Genomic DNA, 12,434 nt, shown 5'->3' with positions numbered 1-12,434 from the left:
ACCTGGGCATTCTAAATCACTCTCAGTTACTCTTTCCTCATACTGCGCCCCTCCCTTCTCTCACCTCTCACCTTTTGTTAACTTTTCTTCCCGCCCAATCTGATCTAAGGCCATTCTGTCAATCAACTACCTCACCTTCAACCGAAACCTTCCGAAGCATCTCACACTATTGCCTACTTTTGACTTCTTCATTACACTCTTGCTTTATCGTCCGGTTCCTCAACTTCATCTACTGGGGTGTCTCCTACCTTTCTCCCAGTAACCTGCACTTGGCCTGCTTACTTTTGCCTAGTTGGCAAGTGGCTGACCAAGTGAATTGCAAGCTGGTTTCCCACCGCATTCCTTTGCCTTCTCATATCGTCTTTATTGTTGCAAACAAGGTCTCTTCTCGGATACACCTTGGCCAACAAGCATTTCACCATCTACAAATTCATAAGAACATCAACTAACAGTCAAAGATTCCATTTGAGGATCTACTTTCATACGAAAACGCACAATCTGCCCTCAGGAGATTTGAAGGCAACATGGCTGATAGTAACGAAAGTGCCAGCGCTCACAACTACGACAACACAGTGAAGAAGAGGTTGTGGAAAGAAACCTGGGATGAGTCGGTTACCAGTTCCAATACCAAAATCAATACCATGGCGCTTGCTGAAGATGAATCTTCCGGCTATCCTCACCTCCAGCGCAATTCAGCTCAGGGTCAGACCTATCAAGACTCTGTGCTGGACTCTGATGAAGATGTGGCTCCCCGTCGCTCAAAACGCCAGCGCACCTCTACAAGCGATGACACGCGCCACAACTCAGTTCTCATCTCAGATAATGAAAACATGGGCGAAACCCGCCCGCAAGGCCGCCAACTCAGAGAACGCACTCAGAAGCAGCTCAAGTTAACCAGCATGGCCTTCACCAACTTGCCTTTGTCTCGCGATGACGATATGGATGAACTGTCTCAGGATCTTCCCCGCCAGGCGTCTGAAGAAGATGACGATGACTTTCAGATAATCACTTCTGACCTTCTGCCCAAGCCCTCCTCATCTCGGCGTAAAAAATCCCGGCGACTCAGAGCGAAAGTTAAGCCTGTCCAGCACCCCAGGTCACGAGGCTCCTCGATTGAGTTTGAGGACCGCCGCCGGTCTGGTAGATCAACCCGAAACAAGGCCAGTATGCTGGACGAAGCACTCATGGACGATGAATCGTTTTATGTCGAGGACACAGCACTAGCCAGTACACCACGGGTCATCAACATCAAAGAAGTCTTCAAACCATTGAAGCATGACTCGTCATTCAACCAATTCCACTCTAACATCTGTGGCACCTGCAGCACTGGCTCTGCACACAAGGGCGCATTGATTGGATGCCAGGGCTGCTCCATGTCTTTCCACAAGGGTTGTATCGGATACAGATCGGCTCGAGAGCATATCGTCACTAAGATTGGTGTTGACGACTTCGTTCTTCAGTGCAAGTATTGCATCAGATTCTACGACAAGAAGGACAAGAACAGCCCAAGACACGATCGTTGCCAGCAGTGCAAAGGTTCAGGGCGCTCGTGCGCCGCATTTTCATCCAGAAAGACCCCAAAGCAGGAGGAGAAGATTCGTCTTGAAAATGGTGGCGAGGACCCCATTACACCTGTGGACCCCTCTCTGGTCAACAATGCCGACAACCTCCTGTTCCGGTGCACCATGTGTAAACGTGGTTGGCATTATGAGCATCTGCCTTCGTCTCAGATGGACTTGGACTCGTCGGATCTCCGTCAACAGCGTCTCTCGGAATACTCCGTCGACTGGAAGTGCATCGACTGCGGCACGCTATCCGAAACGATTCAGACCTTGGTAGCCTGGCGGCCTGCTGATCAGAAGCCTCTTGACCCCGAGACGACACACAGCGACTTGAGAGAGGACGAGAAGGATTACCTTGTCAAATGGAAGGGCAGGTCATACTTCCACTGCACTTGGATGCCTGGCGCTTGGGTTTTCCACATCGCCGCGGGAGTCATGCGCAATGCCTTTGCGAAGAAGGATGCGGGTCAAAACTTAGCTCTGCACTTCACCAAATCCGAGGCGATTCCTCAGGAGTACCTTCTCATCGATGTCATCTTTCAGGCCAAGGTCAAGGGCTCAGCAAGGGGGTCTCTGGAGGATGAAATGGATCGCATTGGCAATGTTGACAAGATCTACGTCAAATTCCAAGGCCTTGGCTACGACGAGACCGTCTGGGACACGCCACCAAAGCCAGATGCCAAAGAACTCTACAGCGCTTTCAAGGTTGCATACTACGAATACCTCACTGGCAAGTACTTCAGCAGCCCCCCGAATGGAAAGATGAAGGAGCGGGTGACCAAGTGGAAAAGCGAGGATTTCGTCAAGCTGGACCACCAACCGCCTGGCCTCCGTCGCGGCAAATTGATGGAGTACCAGATCGAGGGTGTTAATTGGATGTTATGGAACTACCACGAAAACAAAAACGTCATTCTCGCTGACGAGATGGGCTTGGGCAAGACGGTTCAAGTTATTGGCTTGATTTCGACGCTTGTCCACGGCGATCCAAAGGTACGTGCTTGCTGCATACGACAACATGTCCCAGTGCTAATGAGTTTTCCAGTGCTGGCCGTTCCTCATCGTCGTCCCGAACTCCACTTGTCCAAACTGGCGGCGTGAAATCAAGCAGTGGGCCCCAGAGCTCCGAGTTGTCACTTATCACGGCGGCAAGCAAGCACAGGACTTGGCATACCAGTTTGAGCTTTTCCCGAACAACTCTCAGAGCATCAAGGCACATATCGTTGTCATGTCGTACGACTCTGCTCAGGACGATCGGACAAAACACAAGTTCGCCTCCGTCCAGTGGGCCGGGTTGGTTGTCGACGAAGGTCAGCGTTTGAAGAACGACCAGAGTCTGTTGTACACTGCTCTGCGCTCGATGCGCTTCCCCTTTCGGCTCCTTTTGACGGGCACACCTCTGCAGAACAACAAGCGAGAGCTATTCAACCTGCTGCAGTTTGTCGACCCTTCTCAAAACGCAGCGAAACTCGACGAAGAGTTCCAGGAGCTGAACGGACAGAACCTGCCTGAGCTCCATGGCCGAATCAAGCAGTACTTCCTTCGAAGAACAAAGGCCCAGGTTCTGAAGTTTTTGCCTCCCATGGCACAAATCATCGTTCCTGTCTCCATGTCGATCTTGCAAGAGAAGCTTTGCAAATCGATCATCGCCAAAAGCCCCGATCTGATCAAGGCCATCTTCGCAGATGACAAGATCAACAAGAAAGAACGCGGGAGCTTGAACAACATCCTCATGCAACTCAGAAAGTGCCTTTGCCATCCATTCATGTACAGCGAGGCGGTGGAGGAGCGATCGGCGGACCATGCCAAGATGCATCAGAATCTCGTTTCGGCATCCGGCAAGCTCATGCTTTTGAATATCATGCTGCCAAAGCTGAAGGAAAGAGGCCATCGTGTCCTCATCTTCAGTCAGTTTCTGCATCAGCTGGACATCATTGAGGACTTCTTGAATGGTCTTGGCTTCCAGCACAGACGACTCGACGGCAAGATCAATTCCTTGGAGAAGCAAAAGCACATTGATGCGTTCAACGAGCCGGACTCTGAAATCTTTGCCTTCCTCCTCTCGACCAGAGCTGGAGGCGTGGGCATCAACCTAGCGACGGCGGACACTGTCATCATTTTAGACCCAGACTTCAACCCTCATCAGGACATTCAGGCCATCTCTCGAGCTCATCGCATCGGCCAGAAGAACAAAGTTCTCTGCTTCCAGCTGATGACGAAGAACTCGGCCGAGGAGAAAATCATGCAGATTGGCCGGAAGAAGATGGCCCTTGACCATGTTCTGATTGAGGCCATGGACGACGAAGGTGAACCGGATGACCTAGAGTCGATTTTGAAGTTTGGGGCGTCTGCACTGTTCAGCGAAGACCAGGATGACAAGGATATCGTTCGTTATGACGACACGAGCGTCGACAAGCTTCTTGATCGGTCTGATATCGAGCAGACCAAGACTGGTGACGACGAGTCCGCTGAGTCGCAGTTCTCTTTTGCGCGTGTTTGGGCCAATGACAAGGCTGCGTTCGAAGACACCCTGGCGGAGGAAAACGAACCCACGGTCAACCCGAATGTATGGGAGGAGATTTTGGCAGAGCGCGAGGCCGAAGCCAAGCGAATCGCCGAGTTGAACAAAGAGGTCCTCGGCCGCGGTGGTCGGCGCCGTCGTCAGGTAAATGGGTACATCCGAACCTCTTGGGATCTCGAGCGTACTGACATGAATATCTTAGGCGATCAACTACAAGACCAATGGTGCCTCGGGTATCATTACTGACATTGCCGCCGAAAAAAGCGAAAGCTCCGATAACGACGGAGAGTTTGTCGGCGAAGATGATGATGATGAGCAGGATACTGACACTGAGAACAGGACTTTGGGAACTGGTTCCAAAGGTAAAGCTGGAATTTCTGCTTCTTCTCGTTCCGCTCGAAAAAGGACAAGCGCCAGTAAGAAACAGCAAGTTAACAAAGCCACTCCACAGAAGACACGCCGACGCAGGACGCCAAAGACCGACGACGTGCCATCCAGCAAGACGAAAACGACGACCTCGCTGAAATCAACCCCGCAAAAACAGCCGCTTCGAAAGCAAAACTCGCAAAACCCAGCGCAGGTCAAGGCAGCTTCCTCAAATATAACCTCAATTCAGGGCAGAGTCACCAAGCCGCAGGCCCTGGACCAGCCCGAGGCAGCGGAGAAGCTGGCGGCGTCTCTGCCCAGCCCGACATCACAAATCACCACTCTGCCAACTTTGGGCAAGGAGACCTTGGTGGTAAACCTTTGAAGTATGACATGGTCTGGCTGGATACTTTGCGAAACCCGACTGCAGCAGCCGGCTATCCCATGACCACAGCTCAACAAGGCGGTTATGCAGCTCAGCAACAGTCAAACCCATTCTCAGCACAGCCAGTAGCCTCAGTCAATGCTTACGTGCCAACCCAGGCGCGAAAACGTTCGTTCGGTTTGACCCAGATACATCCTAATGCACCTACATGTGCAAGCTGCGGCTTGCGGCATCTTTCAGTTTCCTGCCCAACATTCACTTCAGAAGTTGAGTTACGCTTAGCTCTTGACCATATGAAGCACTGGTCATCAAGCGCTAGGAACCCCGTTGCAGAACAAAACCTCATTGCGAAGTTACGCTACATAGCCACAACGAGTGGTCGTCGAAGAAAGACATGATGATTTTAACATACTTGCTATACAGAGAACACTGCCGACACAGGCCTCTATATCGAGGTTTTCAAGGATGGCATTGGAAGGATGGAAAGAAATGAAGGAGGGCGTAAGCCTCTGGATCAGGATTTTTAGGAGGGAAAGCGTTCGTTGGGAGGTAGAGGCATATTCTTGCTGGATGACGACGCAGTTGGCACTAATGCTACGCATGGCTAAACTGGCATCAAACTAGAAGCTTGAAGACAGGGCAAATACACTAGACCAACTTTGTTCTACTTTGATAATCCCTGAATGAAACCCCAACGGTTACGCCTTGTTGTGCTTTTTCAACCGCAGAAGACAGCTGTTTGTCACGTGTTGAGGTACAGGTCAAAGCTGCAGGCAACCGGGCGAATGCAGCGGATCTTATTTCAGTCAAGCAAACAAACAGCCATCAACGAATGCCTTTTCTTCTTCCCCTTCTTTTTCCTCTCTCTGGCTTTTGTTGTGATTCAAGGGCTTAGTGTCCAAGGCATCGGAGTCTCACGTATGAGAAGTCTTTGGAGCCTTGGTCTGGGACCCCTATCTGCCTTGCACGCAGTGGGCGGCATTAAAGTAGTCTTTTGAGCAGAGAGGAAGTCCATCTTGACGCGCCAGAGTTGGTCATCACGGTCAACGGCATTGCTGATCAGGTAGAGGGAGCTCCGGCCTACTTGCCCGTTTGCAAAGCGGTCCAAACCCTCCGTTTATTTCCCGCGTCCTGATCTGGACCTTCTTCAACATTTTCTCCCCTTCCCTTCTGCAACTGCTTCCAACGCAGTTTCTTCCCCTTCGACTACATAACTTTCTTTTTTTCAGAATGGAAGCGAACTTGAACAATTCATCTTCCGACAAATCGTGCTCTCCGCCTGGTTCCCGAGGCTCTACGCGCGATACCACTCCTGATTTCGGCCCTTCCGTATCTCACACTTTCTCGAACCTGGGAATCGAAAGCTTCTCTTGCAGTTCCCACATGGACGCTTCGACAGGCCGTTACAAAAACCCTCAGATGGTGTTCCGTCCTCCCAACTGCCACATCGAAGATCCCAATTCTGCGGCGCCTCGCCGCGTCGATGCCATAAGCTGGCGGGGAGACTATGGGATGGGACCTGGTCAAGGTCGAACTCAGAGGCACTACCATTCGCTAAGCTCAGCAAGGGGCCCCGACTACCTGATGATGGCATCGCCGGTTCTAGAGCGTCAGATGGGCAGAGAGGCAGATGTAAACACAACAGGCTTCTTTGCCTATTGCTTGGACCGCGGAAACGGCAACTACACTCGGCTCATACCTGCTGACTTGCTGCCGCCTTTGATGGGTATCCCGGCTGTTCAAGATGGTACTCATGGCATGCTTGCTCTCCCTCCCCCTCAGGGACTGGACCCTCAAGACCCGGGTGCCATTCCTGTTCAGCCTGTTGCTTTCAAGGTATGCATGTCCCATTTGTTGTCTCTATATATTTTCAAGCACCAGATCATTGGCGCTGAACGCATCAGACACCTCCACCATCACCGGCACCAGTATCTGATGCTCTTCAGGTAATGCTTATTGTTTTTCCTTTAAACGTCTCTCCTTTTGTTTCTTTGGTATGCTGCTTGATGTGACATGTTCGCTTTGTACTAACAAAGATACTTCTGAAATTGTAGAGAAGAATCGACCATATCGTAGCCTCCACCCCCACACCACCAAAGAAGCCGAAGATCTACTGCGACAAGTGGGTTCACGAGGGTGTTTGTGCCTTCACGCAGCAAGGCTGCAAGTACAAGCATGAGATGCCACTGGACAGGGCAACGCAGAACTCTCTGGGTCTGTTTCATGGATTGCCAGCATGGTGGAAGAAGCAGCAGGCCGAGCTTCAGCGGCAGCAGTCACAGGCATTGCTGGAGCAGAACAATGATACTGAAGCGTTCTTCGATGCTCGTCAGCATCAAACACAACAGCAACAGCAAAGTGGCCTTGTCTCACCCATTAAAGGTGAAAAGGGCCATACTGGTCCAGCGAGAGCTGCACAGTCTTGGCGAAGGACCGAGGGTGTCCGACTTGAGTCTCAGGGGCAAATGAGCTCCATGCCATTATCCACAAGACAGACTGGAGGATACAGACACTCTTCTGGTACTTTCTCGATTCTCTGTTTCGCAGCCTCTAAACTAACACAATAAGCAGAGCAGCGGCCTGCGTACCATCAGAATATTGATTCTCCGGCCTCATCCTGTGTCTGGGGACCGATTGGTCCCCCTTCGAAGCAGACACTTGGTCAGGGCCAGATATATCCTCAAAGTCCGGGCAACTTCAGCGCGGCTAACAACTTTGCGCTGCTGCGCACATTAGAGGACAGTTTGGGCGAGAGGGACGATGACGTCTCATTTGAGTCTTACTAGCCAGTAGCTATCGTCAAGCCTCTTGGGCCAGGCTGATTTGGGCTGGGGGGACTTCGAAAACGGTATGAGATATGAGGTATGAACGACAGGGAATATCATCTAGACCTTGCATTTTTCCGGCTTTAGAGAAAGTATTTATGATAGAAAGAACGGGCCAGCAATGAAGGCGGCCGGACAAGCATCGAACCAAGCATACAGAGTAGCGCTTGTGTGCTCCTATGTACTCACCTCTCATGAGCAGGCCCCTCTAAGAGCCGTTTACATCCACTGCAGGCTCCAAGTCTCTTTGCCCGCACGGAATGGTACAACCTGAATTCCCGCGCCCTCGAACATCTGATCGACAACGGCGCCGCCGCGTGTGAGGCGGACGCGCTCCTTGCGGACGTCCTCAGTGCCGTAGAACTTGCGGCCGTAGCCGCTGACGAAGCCCTCAAGGCCCTCTTGGGTGATTTCCTCGTCCCGGAGCTCGCCGCGGGCGACGGCGTCGTCGAGGGCCGCGAGGAGGTACTGCACGGCGTAAGGTTGAGTGAAGACGCCGGCAGCAGCCTTGGAAGGGCCCGTCTTGGAGGTGATGGGGTGCGGGGCCGAGTCGGTGCCAAGGAAGAACTTTCCGTTGCTGTGGGCGACGGCATTAAGGAGGGCTTTGCGGTCGGCGGGGAGCTGTGGCAGGTGTTTAATTCGGTGTGGTCTATTGGGTACTGGCACGACAAAAAGGGGGGTATATGTTCTTCACAGGGGTCGAGTGAGGCCTACCTTGGCAACAGGCTTGCAGAAGTTCAGCTACATGCCTCCATGTCAGTGCCATGTAATATTGAAAAAGGAAGAGAAGAAACAAGGAGGGGGCGCTAATCAATCGTACCGCGTCACCGACAACATCGTCGATGGTGATGAAGAGGTGGTGGCTGTAAAGTAAGCATGGATCTCTCCTTTGTGTCCTGGCTGGTTCAAATAAAACGTACCAGGTGATGGTGCCAGAGACGTTAGGGCCGCTTGAGGTATTGTTAGTTCAAGCTTGTTCTCACTCGGACTCCGTGAACCTACCATGCTTTGACGGCCTCGACAGCCTCGGCGGTTGTGCAGTGCTCGAGAACTTCAGGAATTAGTTAGCCCCATCTTTCTCAGGTCTCCATAGGTGAGTATTTCTTACTGATTCTGAGCTTGGGGTACTTGGCATGGAGTGCCTTAAGGGTAGGAAGAAACTGGAGGAGAGGTGTCAGTGAGCATATTGCAACGTGACGCACTCCTGGGCCCGTCTGCTCACCTTTGACTCGGCGTTGAGAGTGGTGATGTCGCTGCCGGCATGAGACGGACACTCTCCGTGGAGACACAAAATGAGATCGACCTCCTCCATGGTCTTGAAGACCTCGTGGAAGGCGTCATAGTCCACGACGCCGGCGGAGCTGTTGGTAGTGACGCCGGCGGGATAACTGGACGCGGGTGAGAAAAGTGGCTTGAGGGTGAGGCGATGCGTGAGTATGTGACCAACCTCTTGACGGCGGCAACACCAGCCTTCTTCGCCTCTCTGACGGTCTCGGGGGTGACGTCCGGGTGGAGGTAGAGGGTCATGAGGAGGTCGACCTCGTCCTTTCCCAGGGCCTGCTTGATACGCGCAGAGTAGTCCAGAGCCATCTTGACCGTTGTCACGGGGGTAGGTGCCAGGTTTGGCATGATCAGGGCCAGCAAGAGTGTTAGTGACGGTGCCATCTCAGTGTCGGGCGTATGTGTGTGCGGTTTACCTGGTTCACTCCACCCTGGCGGACCGTCGGGGCAACGATCTGGGAGAATCAGTCGGTTGGTGTGCTCAAGAGTCTGTATGTTGGCTGCACTTCAAAATACCTTGCACATGTCGCCATCACGCAGGTGAACGTGGGCGTCGAAGCCAGCGGGTAGCTCGACGGTGTCAGGGAGAGGCATTGTGGACGGTTGGGTACTAGTGGACGGGAAAGCGGTGCAAGTCGAAGTGAAGAACCCAAAAAGAGTCTAAATTCAATATTAGAAAACGCAGGGCTTGGAAGATCGAGAGATCACTGAACATTCGGTAACCTTTGGGGCCAGAGTGTACGTACTGCTTGATCTCGCTTGATATTTTCGGATCCGTCGTCTCAGAGGTTGAATGAGTCTGAGTCCCTATCTCGAAATGTTTTTTCGAGTCTCCATGGTGGGGGCGGGGTAAACAGACCAGGTTCGTTCCCCAAGTTCCTGAAACCAAAGAAACAGAGCAAGAGACGAGAACTCCAACAACGGGGGTTCACAATCCTCTATCCTCAATCTACGACAATAGTGCTAGTGTTTCAGACCCTCAATGTCAAGCGACTAAACGAAGGCTTTAGTGAATAGTGCAAGGTGGATGATGCGGTTCACAGTCATCTTAGGGTCTACTACCAATTCATTGCTCCTTTCAGCCTATCAAACCTGCAGTCTGGCAGTCCCTGTTCTGTTCCGTTCTCGCTAGCCTTTCTGGTGCCCCAGTTAAGAGTATTTCTCATCCATCTACTACGTTTTCTCGCGTGGCATTTCAATCTCCCGTTCATTACCTTGATTCAAGAGCTTAGTAACTTGGGATAGAAAGTGACAAGGAGAGGAATGATCCAGAGCTTGCATCTGGCGTTTTTGTGATTGGCTTGGAGGGGGATGGACGATGCCCCACTATGTGCTCAGCTCAGAGGTACGTGGGTCTTCAGCCGAGAATTAGGCGACCGTATCATCCTGGTCGTGGTGCACTGACCGTCAACCCCCACCAGCGAACGACCTTGGGACAACTTCCGTGGGTACCTCTCCCACTGGCGCCTGAGCTTCGTACGATCATCCCAAGCTGCGCCCCGTGTTTGTGAACCTCCGACTTTCTCTCGATCGAGATATTCCGTGCCGTCTGCTCAGTCTTGTCCCTTGGAAATATCAGTTCCAAGTCGCACTTTGGGATTTTCGCGGCCTCCGCCTCAGGTTCGTCGGAGCGCAAGTTCGCCGCCTCTGCTCAGCGTCTCTACGGCTAGGTGCCCCAACCGCCGGCAAAATGGAAGAGGTACTCCTCTACTTCGAGCACGAGAACCATGCTACCGACGAGGTCTACGATAAGACTGTGAAGAACCACATCACGAGAATCACCCGTCTATTCAAGGACCAGGCGCCTGCTATTGTGGCCAGCGCTCCGCGCCTGCTAGAGGTCCGTGGGTGCCGTCTCCTGTTGCTCGTATGGTGTTGCTAACTGGGGCGTTCTACAGATTGTCAACCCCGCCAACCACTCGATCTCGCATCTTGCGATTCTGAACACGCTCAAGCATATTGAAGAGGCTTCCCTCCCGATATCAATCGACGTCTTTCGCGAGTATGTTGCTCGGTTCTTGCTGTCATACGACGCTCGGCAGATACGCTACGTTGGTGACGTCTTCTACGATTTGGTCAAGGATGTCTCCGAGTGCAAGCTCTTCCCGGTAAGATACCTCCCGCGTCCGCGCATGCGTCATTGTACTGACGATGTTATTGTCCGCGATAGGCACGCCAGTCAATCGAGATCGTTGTTGCCGCCTTGGGGCGACTTGACCCAGATTCCGCCATGCTCACAAGCCTCCACCTCGCTGTGGTCAAGCTGGCATACGAAACGGCAAACTGGGACGAGATACTGCCAATCATAGAAAAGTCTTGGGTCTTTCTTCCGGGCATGAAGGACCAGGCCCGTTCAAAGTATCTCTGCGACCTGACGGCTTCACCAGCGGCCTACATCAGCCCATCTACACAACTGACAGATTACCTGACCCGCGAAGGAGTAATGGAACACGAGTACATCTCTGCTATGATCTTCACGGCGAAGCATAAATGGGCGAAAGCACACGAGGCCTACCAGAGAATCGTCACCTGGCCCTCAAGAGAGTCGTCCGTGAGCAAGTTGATGACCGATTCTCACAAGCGGTGGATTCTTACCGGCCTTTTGGCCCTCGGCCAGGCACCGATACTACCATCCCACATCAGCTCGAGTGTCCAAAAATCCTACGCAGCCCTTTCGAAGCCCTATGCGGACGTGGCAGCCCAGTTCTCGACCGCCAACGTGGAACAGCTCAGGACTGAGATCGAGAAAGGAGCAGAGACATGGGTGACCGACCAGACGACCACCCTTATAAAGGAAGTTGTCTTGGCGTATCAGAAATGGCAAATCCTCGGCCTTGCGGACGTGTACCTTAAGATCAGCGTCCCGGAGATCCGTCAGCAGACGTTCAGCGCCGAAACGGCCCAGAACCTCGAGACCGATGACGAGGTCGAGGGGCTTTTACAGGAGATGGTCAATATCGGAATGCTCCAAGGATCGCTAGAGATCAGTCCTGATGGCACGAAATGCCTTACTTTCCTCTCACGCGACGAGGAAATTGAGTACACCGAGTACCAGAAGAAGATCAAAGATGACACGCGAATCAAGACTTTCAACAAGCTCACTCAGGAGAGCGACGCTCGTCTGGCCTCCTCCAAGGACTTCGCCAAGCACATTCTTCGCGAGCAGAAGCGGCTGGACAAGGATGGCGGTCAGTCCCAGAATGTCGAGCTCGGCTTTGATGCATCCATCGAGGATGAGGACCTTATGTCGGGTCTCCGTCAGGATTGAACGGCCAGGCTCAGTGGGCCTAAATAGCTCGACGTTTTTTGCCGAGGGCGAGGCGTTGAAATTTTCAAGACGTCTCTGTGTCTTATTTTCACGAAGTAACGAAGACATTGGGAGCGGGGGAGGGGAGGGATCTCTCCATGATAAAACTGAGAGGCCGACATCGTGATGGCGCGGGGGTTGCGTTCGACATGGACTCGAGAGATTGTCGTTACGAGAGATGGGTGGCATC

General features: G+C 52.5%; 4 protein-coding genes across 4 annotated transcripts; 3 read left to right on the top strand and 1 right to left on the bottom strand.

Annotated features, from left to right (window-relative positions):
• Positions 1-524: 524 nt before the first annotated feature.
• Positions 525-4,831, top strand: CH63R_09023 (SNF2 super family protein; the record flags this gene model as incomplete). The annotated part of the gene is made up of 3 exons (XM_018303997.1): positions 525-2,552; positions 2,605-4,224; positions 4,283-4,831. 3 exons carry the CDS (start codon positions 525-527, stop codon positions 4,829-4,831), a joined length of 4,197 nt encoding a protein of 1,398 aa, XP_018156020.1.
• A 1,383-nt stretch (positions 4,832-6,214) lies between these two features.
• On the top strand, positions 6,215-7,617 carry CH63R_09022 (Chromatin remodeling complex subunit; the record flags this gene model as incomplete). Its single annotated transcript, XM_018303996.1, has 3 exons — positions 6,215-6,667; positions 6,886-7,351; positions 7,403-7,617. The coding sequence occupies 3 exons, from the start codon at positions 6,215-6,217 to the stop codon at positions 7,615-7,617; spliced, it is 1,134 nt and encodes a 377-aa protein (XP_018156019.1).
• Positions 7,618-7,875: 258 nt separating this feature from the next.
• Positions 7,876-9,321, bottom strand: CH63R_09021 (Dihydroorotase; the record flags this gene model as incomplete). Its single annotated transcript, XM_018303995.1, has 7 exons — positions 7,876-8,277; positions 8,477-8,519; positions 8,577-8,606; positions 8,659-8,707; positions 8,765-8,816; positions 8,879-9,044; positions 9,104-9,321. 7 exons carry the CDS (start codon positions 9,319-9,321, stop codon positions 7,876-7,878), a joined length of 960 nt encoding a protein of 319 aa, XP_018156018.1.
• Positions 9,322-10,627: 1,306 nt separating this feature from the next.
• On the top strand, positions 10,628-12,205 carry CH63R_09020 (COP9 signalosome complex subunit 3; the record flags this gene model as incomplete). The annotated part of the gene is made up of 3 exons (XM_018303994.1): positions 10,628-10,777; positions 10,836-11,045; positions 11,108-12,205. 3 exons carry the CDS (start codon positions 10,628-10,630, stop codon positions 12,203-12,205), a joined length of 1,458 nt encoding a protein of 485 aa, XP_018156017.1.
• Between the last annotated feature and the right edge of the window lie 229 nt (positions 12,206-12,434).

The sequence above is a fragment of the Colletotrichum higginsianum genome, chromosome 6 (genome assembly GCF_001672515.1).
Source record: "Colletotrichum higginsianum IMI 349063 chromosome 6, whole genome shotgun sequence".
NCBI lineage: Eukaryota > Fungi > Ascomycota > Sordariomycetes > Glomerellales > Glomerellaceae > Colletotrichum > Colletotrichum higginsianum.
This window is presented reverse-complemented; position numbering and strand designations above follow the sequence as displayed.